The 13,580-nt window shown below is 47.7% G+C and overlaps 1 protein-coding gene across 1 annotated transcript in view; it reads left to right on the forward strand.

The window, feature by feature from the left end:
* Nucleotides 1–1,744: 1,744 nt before the first annotated feature.
* The window catches only part of LOC130204217 (uncharacterized), a 30,767-nt gene continuing 18,931 nt past the window's right edge, over nucleotides 1,745–13,580 (forward strand). Inside the window, exon 1 of the mRNA XM_056430763.1 lies at nucleotides 1,745–1,822. Coding sequence (XP_056286738.1) covers nucleotides 1,799–1,822 — 24 coding nt within the window. The 5' untranslated portion in view covers nucleotides 1,745–1,798. The remainder of the gene's footprint in view (nucleotides 1,823–13,580) is intronic.

Genomic DNA, 13,580 nt, shown 5'->3' on the forward strand with positions numbered 1-13,580 from the left:
GGTTTCACAGGTCCATGAAAGCTTCTCTTCAGCCTCAAAGACAGCAACTGGGTCCACAAGCTCCCGTGGGTGACGCTCGGCATCAGGACCGCGCCGAAGGAAGACCGACAGTCGTCATCCGCGTAGCTCGTCTCTGGCCAGGGATGTTGTTCCCTCCACCGTTCCCTGCTCTGCCTCTCCAGCTACTGGGCAAGGCGAGGCTTTTCTCACCGGTCCCTACTTCTCATCACGGCCTCCCTCAGTCGCACATCCCCGCTGGGCTTCACACGGCTGAATACGTCTTTATTCGCCACGACGCTCACAGGGGACCGCTACGCCGCCCTACGAGGGCCCGTTCCGGGTTTTGGAGACGGGAGACAAACATTTTATGGTGGACATGGGTGGTAAACCGGAGCGGCTCTCCATTGACCGCCTCAAACCAGCTCATGTGGACGTGGCGAGGCCCATTGGATCGGCCCAGCCCCCACGACGCGGGCGTCCTCCAGCGCTGCACCCCCCCTCCCTCCCCTCCCTCCCTCCCGCGTCATGGCGGTCCACCTGCCACAGGAGCGTCTCCTCGACCCCCTGTGAAGCACAGACCACCTCGCCGACGATCTCTTTCTTATTTGGTGAACTCTGGGGGACGTGTGTCGTGAATGTGACGTCATAATTCACCCTTGTTCCTGGTGTAGTTCTTTACACTGATTAGAGTGACGACTGTTCCGGTCCCTTTCAGTGTGTGTTGCTGTGGTGACGTGAGCCATGCGGGTTGCTTATGGGCAGCGCCATCTTGTGTTCATTCCTTTGGTGATCCGGAATAAACGAGACACACACTTGTGTGCTCAACTTGAGGAATTGTGTTCTGCGCTTTAATGCAACTTCCACATGTGTGTATATATATATATATATATTATATAATATGTGTGTGTAGTAGCTCTCAGTCCACAAGGACTAGCTCACCTAGTAGCCTACCAAGAGAACTAGGAGGACTAGCCTAACTAGGACTAGCACAACTAGGTATGGCTCAACTAGGAGGACAAGCTCAAACAGAACTAGCGGTCTAGCACAACTAGGACTAGCGCAACTAGGACTAGCACAACTAGGACTAGCGCAACTAGGACTAGCACAACTAGGTATGGCTCAACTAGGAGGACAAGCTCAAACAGAACTAGCGGTCTAGCGCAACTAGGACTAGCACAACTAGGACTAGCGCAACTAGGACTAGCACAACTAGGACTAGCACAACTAGGACTAGCACAACTAGGACTAGCGCAACTAGGACTAGCACAACTAGGACTAGCACAACTAGGTATGGCTCAACTAGGAGGACAAGCTCAAACAGAACTAGCGGTCTAGCACAACTAGGACTAGCGCAACTAGGACTAGCAGGGCCGTGGGTTGAACCGCCGATGTAAAGACGGGCCTGCTGACCCAGGCCACATGCTCATGGTCTCTATGGGATGTTCCTCCAGTCTCCCCATGATGCTGTGAGGAGAGGCAGCTAGTGGTCACTCTTAGGATGCTACACTGTGTGCTTCTAGTCCTACTTTCATTGAGTAATCCCTTTAATACCTGATAAGTTTACTCCACTTCATGTGTCTGACGTATAAAGCTATCTCATTTAGTGTGGTTAAAGTACTTCCGGTCTCCTGAATGAACAGTTTCCTCTGATGATGGCCTAAGACGGTGCCGGTGCGTGTCAGCCCCGCCCACCGCTCTCAGAGCCGCTCTGATTGGTCAGCCTCATGCTGTCCGTTTCAAAACACCGGAAGCTGCAGAAGCGAAACGGAGGCTCGCACGAAGGAAAGGCTGAAACATCATGAGAGGGACCGCCAGGAGCCAGGTAAGACCGGGTCTACCTCACGGGGTCCGGGTCAGACCGGGTCTACCTCACGGGGTCCGGGTCAGACCAGAGTCTCTAAGACCACAGGTTCCGGGTCTCTAAGACCTCAGGGTCCGGGTAAGACCAGAGTTTCCTGGTCTCTGAGACTCATTCGTGTGTGTGTGTGTGTGTGTTGTTAACATTAAGGGTTAGTGTGTGTGTGTTGTTAACATTAAGGGTTAGTGTGTGTGTGTGTGTGTGTGTGTGTTATTATTATGAATGTTAGTGTGTGTGTGTGTTGTTAACATTAAGGGTTAGTGTGTGTGTGTTGTTAACATTAAGGGTTAGTGTGTGTGTGTGTGTGTGTGTGTGTTGTTAACATTAAGGGTTAGTGTGTGTGTGTTGTTAACATTAAGGGTTAGTGTGTGTGTGTGTTGTTAACATTAAGGGTTAGTGTGTGTGTGTGTGTGTGTTAACATTAAGGGTTAGTGTGTGTGTGTGTGTGTGTGTTAACATTAAGGGTTAGTGTGTGTGTGTGTGTGTTAACATTAAGGGTTAGTGTGTGTGTTGTTAATATTAAGGGTTAGTGTGTGTGTTGTTAACATGAAGGGTTAGGGTGTGTGTGTGTGTTGTTAATATTAAGGGTTAGTGTGTGTGTGTGTGTTAACATTAAGGGTTAGTGTGTGTGTTGTTAATATTAAGGGTTAGTGTGTGTGTGTGTGTGTTGTTAACATGAAGGGTTAGGGTGTGTGTGTGTGTTGTTAATATTAAGGGTTAGTGTGTGTGTTGTTAATATTAAGGGTTAGTGTGTGTGTTGTTAATATTAAGGGTTAGTGTGTGTGTGTGTGTTGTTAACATTAACATACCTGCAAACTTGTCACCTTTCGGTGAAATTCACCGTTTTGAACTCAAAATAGGTCATCCACGTGAATCGTGGAGATCCGAAGAGTTTTTGTTTTGGGGGGGGGGGGGGGTCACCTGGCCCGCTGCCGTTGAGATTGCAGTGAGACGCGGAGAAAAGTGTGAAGTGTTGCTCTTCTTCGCAATAAAACATCTTTGATGGGGCGTGTCGCGTCTCGGCCAATCAGCGTTCAGATGTCCACAGCGTTTGGGGGTTCAGGTTAGCTTGAATGTTAGCCGCTACATCTGCTGCTGTCACGCTGCACGGTGTAGCGATGCTAACAAAGTACCCGTACGTTAAACACGATGTGATTTAGCATATCTTTAGTATCGATACTTCATTAAGAGAGCGATCAGAGCGCACGCTGCTCCGTGTCGAGCTGTCTGCGCACACTGCGCTGCGCAGCTCACAGCCAGAGAAGAGGAGCAGCTTTAGAGACTTCGGCTTAAAGAATAAAAAGATGCCAGAAGTGAAATGTTTCAGTCTGTAAAGTTGTGTAACTCTCCAGCTGCTCATCCTGATGAACTGTGGATCATCTGGTCAGAGACTAACGGCCTCATAGTGTATCATCAATGCTATGATGGAACCATGTAGTTTCATTCATATCTGGCTGTATTAATACTAATATTACTGTCATTTGTTAAGTGTTGAAAAAGTTGGTAAAAAGTGAACCATACAGATGTTTTATTTATTACTATTATAGATAAATATACCAGTCTCGTAATTATGGTACCATATTGTTTGTATGGTGTATTGAATTCTGGTATCGGGTATCATGATAGTTATGGCAGGTATGTAATATGTATAGAAGTTATAATATGAGTATCGTGACAAACAGGTAGAGACAGAACAGATTCAGGGAGAAGTCCATGAGGACTGTTCAGGCAACAAAAAAGGAAGTTCATGAATGACTTTAACCATATTATATATAATGACAATGTATATTTGTTATTACTATCATTATAGGGCTGAGTCAGAGCGGAGAACCTTTTGTTCTTAAACTGTTTATTATCATTATTTAGATTTGTGGTCAGAACAATAAAATGACTGTAGTTGTGGTTCTAAAAGCTTTGAGGCTTCAAACAACGTGGATGTGGTGTGGTGACACCTGCACCCCCCCCCCCCCCCCCCGTTGTCACCTTTTTCACCCCTCATGAGTTTGCAGGTATGCATTAAGGGTTAGTGTGTGTGTGTGTGTGTGTTGTTAACATTAAGGGTTAGTGTGTGTGTGTGTTGTTAACATTAAGGGTTAGTGTGTGTGTGTGTTGTTAATATTAAGGGTTAGTGTGTGTGTGTGTTGTTAACATTAAGGGTTAGTGTGTGTGTGTGTGTTGTTAACATTAAGGGTTAGTGTGTGTGTGTGTGTGTGTGTTATTAACATAAAGGGTTTGTGTGTGTGTGTGTGTGTGTTGTTAACATTAAGGGTTAGGGTGTGTGTGTGTGTGTTATTAACATAAAGGGTTAGTTTGTGTGTGTGTGTTAACATTAAGGGTTAGTGTGTGTGTGTGTTATTAACATAAAGGGTTAGTGTGTGTGTGTTAACATTAAGGGTTAGGGTGTGTGTGTGTGTGTGTTATTAACATAAAGGGTTAGTGTGTGTGTGTGTGTTAACATAAAGGGTTAGGGTGTGTGTGTTATTAACATTAAGGGTTAGTGTGCGTGTGTGTGTGTAGTAGGGCTGCAACTAACGATTGTTTTGATAATCGATTAATCGGTTGATTATTTTTTAGATTAATCGGATAAAAAAACAAATAATTTTAACCCTTTATTCAAAACAGGGTCCGTACGGTCATGGAAAACCTGGAAAATTCATGGAATTTTTAAATGGCTATTTCCAAGCCTAGAAAAGTAATTGAAAAAAATAAAATAAAATCCCAAAATGTTTGGAAAAGTAAATTTGTTTTATTCAAATGTTAATTTACACGGTATATATATGGTATGCTTTGGAATTCTCATTGTTAGTTTAAATACTACATCTTCTCACTTTGTCACGTATAGACAGAGTTTTCACTAAATGTTTAATCATGGAAATTTGGTTCAAAGTCATGGAAAGGTCCTGGAGACCCACTGGTCACCATGGTGATGAACCTGTTCATTGGTCATGGTGATGAACCTGTTCACTGGTCATGAGGATGAACCTGTTCATTGGTCATGAGGATGAACCTGTTCATTGGTCATGAGGATGAACCTGTTCACTGGTCATGAGGATGAACCTGTTCACTGGTCATGTGGATGAACCTGTTCACTGGTCATGTGGATGAACCTGTTCATTGGTCATGTGGATGAACCTGTTCATTGGTCATGAGGATGAACCTGTTCATTGGTCACCATGTGGATGAACCTGTTCATTGGTCATGTGTATGAACCTGTTCATTGGTCATGAGGATGAACCTGTTCACTGGTCATGAGGATGAACCTGTTCATTGGTCATGAGGATGAACCTGTTCATTGGTCATGGTGATGAACCTGTTCATTGGTCATGGTGATGAACCTGTTCACTGGTCATGAGGATGAACCTGTTCATTGGTCATGAGGATGAACCTGTTCATTGGTCATGGTGATGAACCTGTTCACTGGTCATGAGGATGAACCTGTTCATTGGTCATAGATAGATAGATAGATAGATATATACTTTATTAATCCCCAAGGGGAAATTTGTCGAGTCAGTAGCAGCAACACACAAGAATAAAAAAACAAAACACAAAATATAAGAAGGGTTAGGGTGATCTGGCAAGAGGTGAACTGTTGTAAAGCCTCATAGCCGTCGGCAGGAATGTTCTCCTGTATCTCTCCTTGTGGCAGCGGAGCGTGAGGAGACGTCTGGAGAAAGTACTCCTCTGCCCCTGTAGGAGGTGGTGGAGAGGGTGGTCCGGGTTGTCCAATATGGACACCAGTTTCTTCAACGACCTCCTCTCCACCACCTGTTCCAGGTGCTCCAGCTGGCAGCCGATGATGGAGCCAGCCTTCCTAACCAGTTTGTTAAGACGGCTGGTGTCACCGGCCCCGATGCTGCTCCCCCAGCAGACAATGGCAAAGTGCAGCACACTGGCGACAACCGACTGGTAGAATAACTCCAGCATCTTGCTGCACACGTTGAAGGATCGAAGCTTTCTCAGGAAAAAGAGACGACTCATCCCCTTCTTGTACACAGCGTTGATGTTGGCCTTCCAGTTCAGTCGGCTGTCGATGGAGACGCCCAGGTACTTGTACTCAAGATTCAAGATGTTTTATTTGTCACATACACACACAGGGTGTGCAGTGAAATGAAAGTGGCAATGCTCAGCAGGAATGTGCAAGGGCAACAAGTACACACTATTTACAAATAAAAAACAACACAATATTTACAGTAAGTGTGTGTGTGTGTGTGTGTGTGTGTGCCTAAGAGGGGCAGTTGTGTGGGTCTATGTGGGGGTCCTGGTGAGGTCGGAGTTCACAATCCTGATGGCCTGAGGAAAGAAACTCCGTCTCAGTCTCTCTGTTCTTGCAGCGTGACTACGGAGGCGCCTGCCTGACCGCAGCAGCTGAAACAGTCTGTTGTTGGGGTGGTGAGGATCCTTCATGATCCTGCCGGCTCTGGTTCTGCACCTCCTGGTGTACAAGTCCTGCAGGGTGGGAGTGTAGTCCAATAGTGCGTTCAGCCGAACGCACTACTCTCTGCAGAGCCTTCCTGTCCTGAGCGGAGCAGTTGCCAAACCAGGCTGTGATGCTTCCTGTCAGGACGCCTCTACAGCTCCAGAGTAGAAGGACTGAAGGATCCTCTGGGAAACTTTAAATTTCCTCAGCTGCCTGAGGTGGTAGAGGCGCTGCCTTGCCTTTCTCACCAGAGTGTCTGTGTTTGTTGACCATGTCAGATCCTCGGTGATGTGGACTCCCAGGTATTTATACCCGCTCACCCTCTCCACAGTAGTCCCGTTAATCCCCAGTGGTGAGTACGTCCTCTGTTGTTGTACCTTCCTAAAGTCCACAATCAGCTCCTTAGTTTTGGTGACATTCATGATGAGGCTGTTGTCCCGGCACCAGAGTGACAGATCAGCAACTTCCTCCAGGTAGGCCTTCTCGACGTTGTCGGAGATCAGGCCCACCACCACTGTGTCATCCGCAAACTTGATGATGGTGTTGGAGCTGAACCTGGCCACACAGTCATGTGTGTACAGGGAGTACAGTAGGGGCTGAGGACGCAACCCTGGGGGGATCCTGTGTTCAGGGTGAGGGATTTGGAGGTGTGTCTGCCCACCCTGACCACCTGTGGCCTGGCGGTCAGGAAGTCCAGGATCCAAGCACACAGGGGTGTTCAGTCCCAGCTCAATCAGCTTGCCGGCCAGTCTGGAGGGACTATGGTGTTGAAAGCTGAACTATAATCAATGAACAGTAGTCTCACATAGCCCCCTCTGGCTGTCCAGATGAGAGAGTGTGGTGTGCAGTACCTGGGAGACAGCATCATCTGTGGATCTGTTTGGGCGATAAGCAAACTGCAGCGGGTCCATGGAGGAAGGGAGGAAGGCGCAGATGTAGTCCTTTATCAGCCTCTCAGCATTTCATGACCACCGAGGTGAGGGCCACCGGTCGGTAGTCATTCATACATGCTGGAGAAGCATTCTTGGGCACAGGGACAATAGTGGATCTCTTGAAGCAGGCGGGGACCACGGACTCAGCCAGGAGAGGTTGAATATTGTGGTGAACACTGGAGCTAGCTGGTTAGCACAGGTCTTCAGTACTCGCCCAGATATGCCATCTGGACCTGCAGCTTTCCTGGTGTTCACCCTCAACAGAGCCCTCCTCACACTGTGCTCGGTCACAGAGAGTGTGTTCATCCCCAGCGGTAGAACTCACCTCGGCTACGCTTAACGGTGTTGTTGTTAGGCGAGCTAGCGCTGTTGTTGCTAGCCTCAAACCGTGCATAAAATGAGTTCAGGTCGTCCGCTAGGGATGCGTCGGCACTCACCATTGCGCGGGTCTGCTCTGGTAGTTTGTAATAGTCCGTAGCCCCTGCCATAGGCGCCTGGTGTCGCGCTGCTCCATCTGTGATTCCACTCTGTCTCGGTACCTCCTTTTGGCGTGCTTCACCACCCTCCTCAGTCCATAGACCGCTGCCTTGTACGCGCCCATGTTGGCGGATACAAGACCGGAGTTATAGGCAGCACGGGCGTTCACAGCTTCACGGATGGATCTATCAACCCACGGCTTTTGATTAGGAAAGACCCTAACTTTTACCGTGGGGACGATGGTGTCCGTTAAGCGTTGCTATGAGGCTCATTGCTACTTCAAACTCGCTGACGCCACTGGAACTGGATTGGATCATGTCCCAGTCGACAATACTCAGAGCGTCCTGTAGCTCAGCCTCTGATTGGTCAGACCACCGCATTCGTTCCTCGTCACTACCGCTTCCCGCGATCCTTTGTTTATACTCCGGAAGCAGAAAATGGCGGCATGGTCTGATTTCCTAACGGAGGAGAGAGACAGCCTTATAGCCTCTCTTGAATGGCGATAGCAGTGGTCCAACGTTCTTTCCTCTGGTAGCACACGTAATGTGCTGGTGAAAGTTCGGCATGACTTTTTTAGGTTTGCCTTGTTAAAGTCCCCAGCCACCACCACAGCCGCTCGGGATACTTGTTCTGATGCCGACATAACACATCATGTAGGTCCGATAGTGCTACGTCGGTGTCCGCTTGTGGTGGAATGTAGACGGCTGTGGTGATGACCGAGCTGAACTCCCGGGAAGGTAGAATGGACGGCATGAGATCGCCAGATGTTCCAGGTTCGCGAGCAGGAACGAGAAAGAGTCTTAATGTTCTTGGGATCGCACCACATGTTGTTCGTCATGAAGCAGACCCTCCACCCTTAGATTTACCAGACTCTTCCGTTCTGTCTGCACGGAAAGCAGAGAAGGACTCGTTGGACATATGGCTCGATCCGCACCAGCGGGTCAGCCAAGTTTCCGCAGACAAAAGATGTTACAATCCCGCATGTCCCGTTGGAATCTGATCCTTGCCCTAAAATCATCCATCTTATTTTCCAGAGACTGGACGTTAGCAAGAAGGATGCTGGGCAGAGGTGGACGGTGGGCTTGAACTCTCAGTCTGTTCGAATTCGCTCCGCTTCCTCGATGTTTTCGCTGCCTTCCCGTAGTAGCGGCTCCACTGCTGTTGTTGTGGTTCGCTCGTACGATCTCTGCCGGCCACGCTGGATCGATGGAAAAAGTGGACAAAAACCCCTGTTTTGCAAAAGTTTATGTCCAAAAGTGTGCTGCGGTCGTATGTTGTTAGTGCCGATGTGTTTGTGGCAAAGAAAATATTAAAAATAAACACAAAAACTAAAAGAGCGCACAATCTCCGCGGAGCTGCCGCGACGGCGACTGGACACTGCCGCGCCATCTCATACTGCCGCGCCATCTCCTCCACCATGTCCACGTCCACTCCCAGGACACTCAGAGGTGTAGGAGCTGTCGCCTTCCTCCTGAAGTCCACCACCATCTCTCTGGTCTTGGCCACGTTCAGCCGCAGGTGGTTCTCATCGGCCCACTTTACAAAGTCACTCACCACTGCCCTGTACTCCTCCTCCCGTCCATCCCTAATACACCCGACCACTGCAGAATCATCAGAGTACTTCTGCAGATGGCATGACTCCGTGTTGTACTGGAAGTCACTGGTGTACAGGGTGAAGAGGAAGGGAGACAGAACAGTTCCCTGTGGGGCTCCAACATCACTGACCACCGTTCCAGACAGCACACGGCCCATTCTGACAAACTGTGGTCTGCCTGTGAGGTAGTCAGTGATCCAGGAGATGGTGGACGCGTCCTCATGAGGATGAACCTGTTCATTGGTCATGAGGATGAACCTGTTCATTGGTCATGAGGATGAACCTGTTCACTGGTCATGAGGATGAACCTGTTCATTGGTCATGTGGATGAACCTGTTCACTGGTCATGTGGATGAACCTGTTCACTGGTCATGTGGATGAACCTGTTCACTGGTCATGTGGATGAACCTGTTCATTGGTCATGTGGATGAACCTGTTCATTGGTCATGAGGATGAACCTGTTCATTGGTCACCATGTGGATGAACCTGTTCACTGGTCATGAGGATGAACCTGTTCATTGGTCATGTGGATGAACCTGTTCATTGGTCATGTGGATGAATCTGTTCATTGGTCATGAGGATGAACCTGTTCATTGGTCATGAGGATGAACCTGTTCATTGGTCATGTGGATGAACCTGTTCACTGGTCATGAGGATGATCCTGTTCATTGGTCACCATGTGGATGAACCTGTTCACTGGTCATGTGGATGAACCTGTTCACTGGTCATGAGGATGAACCTGTTCATTGGTCATGTGGATGAACCTGTTCATTGGTCATGAGGATGAACCTGTCCACTGGTCATGAGGATGAACCTGTTCATTCGTCATGTGGAAGAACCCTGTTCATTGGTCATGAGGATGAACCTGTTCATTGGTCATGTGGATGAACGTGTTCATTGGTCATGAGGATGAACCTGTTCATTGGTCCTGAGGATGAACCTGTTCATTGGTCATGTGGATGAACCCTGTTCATTGGTCATGAGGATGAACCTGTTCATTGGTCATGTAGATTAACCTGTTCATTGGTCATGAGGATGAACCTGTTCATTGGTCACGAGGATGAAACCTGTTCATTGGTCATGTGGATGAACCCTGTTCATTGGTCATGAGGATGAACCTGTTCATTCGTCATGTGGATGAACCTGTTCATTGGTCATGTGGAAGAACCCTGTTCATTGGTCATGAGGATGAACCTGTTCATTGGTCATGGTGATGAATCTGTTCATTGGTCATGGTGATGAACCTGTTCACTGGTCATGAGGATGAACCTGTTCATTGGTCATGAGGATGAACCTGTTCATTGGTCATGAGGATGAACCTGTTCATTGGTCATGAGGATGAACCTGTTCACTGGTCATGAGGATGAACCTGTTCATTGGTCATGGTGATGAACCTGTTCACTGGTCATGAGGATGAACCTGTTCATTGGTCATGAGGATGAACCTGTTCATTGGTCATGAGGATGAACCTGTTCATTGGTCATGTGGATGAACCTGTTCATTGGTCATGGTGATGAACCTGTTCACTGGTCATGAGGATGAACCTGTTCACTGGTCATGAGGATGAACCTGTTCATTGGTCATGAGGATGAACCTGTTCATTGGTCATGAGGATGAACCTGTTCATTGGTCATGTGGATGAACCCTGTTCATTGGTCATGAGGATGAACCTGTTCATTGGTCATGTAGATTAACCTGTTCATTGGTCATGAGGATGAACCTGTTCATTGGTCATGAGGATGAAACCTGTTCATTGGTCATGTGGATTAACCCTGTTCATTGGTCATGAGGATGAACCTGTTCATTCGTCATGTGGATGAACCTGTTCATTGGTCATGTGGAAGAACCCTGTTCATTGGTCATGAGGATGAACCTGTTCATTGGTCATGGTGATGAATCTGTTCATTGGTCATGGTGATGAACCTGTTCACTGGTCATGAGGATGAACCTGTTCATTGGTCATGAGGATGAACCTGTTCATTGGTCATGAGGATGAACCTGTTCACTGGTCATGAGGATGAACCTGTTCATTGGTCATGGTGATGAACCTGTTCACTGGTCATGAGGATGAACCTGTTCATTGGTCATGAGGATGAACCTGTTCATTGGTCATGAGGATGAACCTGTTCACTGGTCATGAGGATGAACCTGTTCATTGGTCATGGTGATGAACCTGTTCACTGGTCATGAGGATGAACCTGTTCATTGGTCATGAGGATGAACCTGTTCACTGGTCATGAGGATGAACCTGTTCACTGGTCATGAGGATGAACCTGTTCATTGGTCATGAGGATGAACCTGTTCATTGGTCATGAGGATGAACCTGTTCATTGGTCATGAGGATGAACCTGTTCACTGGTCATGAGGATGAACCTGTTCATTGGTCATGTGGATGAACCTGTTCACTGGTCATGTGGATGAACCTGTTCATTGGTCATGTGGATGAACCTGTTCATTGGTCATGTGGATGAACCTGTTCATTGGTCATGAGGATGAACCTGTTCACTGGTCATGAGGATGAACCTGTTCATTGGTCACCATGTGGATGAACCTGTTCATTGGTCATGTGGATGAACCTGTTCATTGGTCATGTGGATGAATCTGTTCATTGGTCATGAGGATGAACCTGTTCATTGGTCATGTGGATGAACCTGTTCACTGGTCATGAGGATGATCCTGTTCATTGGTCACCATGTGGATGAACCTGTTCACTGGTCATGAGGATGAACCTGTTCATTGGTCATGTGGATGAACCTGTTCATTGGTCATGAGGATGAACCTGTCCACTGGTCATGAGGATGAACCTGTTCATTCGTCATGTGGAAGAACCCTGTTCATTGGTCATGAGGATGAACCTGTTCATTGGTCATGTGGATGAACGTGTTCATTGGTCATGAGGATGAACCTGTTCATTGGTCCTGAGGATGAACCTGTTCATTGGTCATGTGGATGAACCCTGTTCATTGGTCATGAGGATGAACCTGTTCATTGGTCATGTAGATTAACCTGTTCATTGGTCATGAGGATGAACCTGTTCATTGGTCATGAGCATGAAACCTGTTCATTGGTCATGTGGATGAACCCTGTTCATTGGTCATGAGGATGAACCTGTTCATTCGTCATGTGGATGAACCTGTTCATTGGTCATGTGGAAGAACCCTGTTCATTGGTCATGAGGATGAACCTGTTCATTGGTCATGTGGATGAACGTGTTCATTGGTCATGAGGATGAACCTGTTCATTGGTCCTGAGGATGAATCTGTTCATTGGTCATGTGGATGAACCCTGTTCATTGGTCATGAGGATGAACCTGTTCATTGGTCATGTGGATGAACGTGTTCATTGGTCCTGAGGATGAACCTGTTCATTGGTCATGTGGATGAACCCTGTTCATTGGTCATGAGGATGAACCTGTTCATTGGTCATGAGGATGAACCTGTTCACTGGTCATGAGGATGAACCCTGTTCATTGGTCATGTGGATGAACCTGTTCACTGGTCATGTGGATGAACCCTGTTCATTGGTCATGAGGATGAACCCTGTTCATTGGTCATGAGGATGAACCTGTTCACTGGTCATGAGGATGAACCCTGTTCATTGGTCATGTGGATGAACCTGTTCACTGGTCATGTGGATGAACCCTGTTCACTGGTCATGAGGATGAACCTGTTCACTGGTCATGTGGATGAACCTGTTCACTGGTCATGAGGATGAACCTGTTCACTGGTCATGTGGATGAACCCTGTTCATTGGTCATGAGGATGAACCTGTTCACTGGTCATGAGGATGAACCTGTTCACTGGTCAGCATGTGGATGAACCCGTCAGAAATAGAACTGACAGCGGTTTACTCTCCTGAGTTGGCTATTTATGGGTTAAACGCCTCATACGGTGAGGGGGTGTGGCTTATCTCCGTTGCCTTTCTCCGTGTCAAAATATTTTCCGCTATCCGCCACGGAATAAATAACCACGTTTTCTACGTTATACTCTTGTGGAAATGCCACACACGTCGTGACATGTAGCGCCCTGGTGTCTGGGGTCATGACGTCACCCGGAGGCGCACTCAGCTCTGTGAATGTCTCCGACGACGTGAATGACTTCCGCATCCAGCGCCACGTGAGCAGCAGCAGCCAATTATATTCATCAACAGAGGAGCAGCTCAATGCTGATTGGCTCTCACAACGCAGCGTTCCCTCCCTCTTGTTTCTCCTGCGCCGCTCTGCGCTCAACTCAACTGTTTTTGTCCTCCGCGACTTATTGAGTGCCGTAATAATCGCGCGACACAACGAATCGATAATGAAAT

The sequence above is a fragment of the Pseudoliparis swirei genome, chromosome 14 (assembly GCF_029220125.1).
Source record: "Pseudoliparis swirei isolate HS2019 ecotype Mariana Trench chromosome 14, NWPU_hadal_v1, whole genome shotgun sequence".
NCBI lineage: Eukaryota > Metazoa > Chordata > Actinopteri > Perciformes > Liparidae > Pseudoliparis > Pseudoliparis swirei.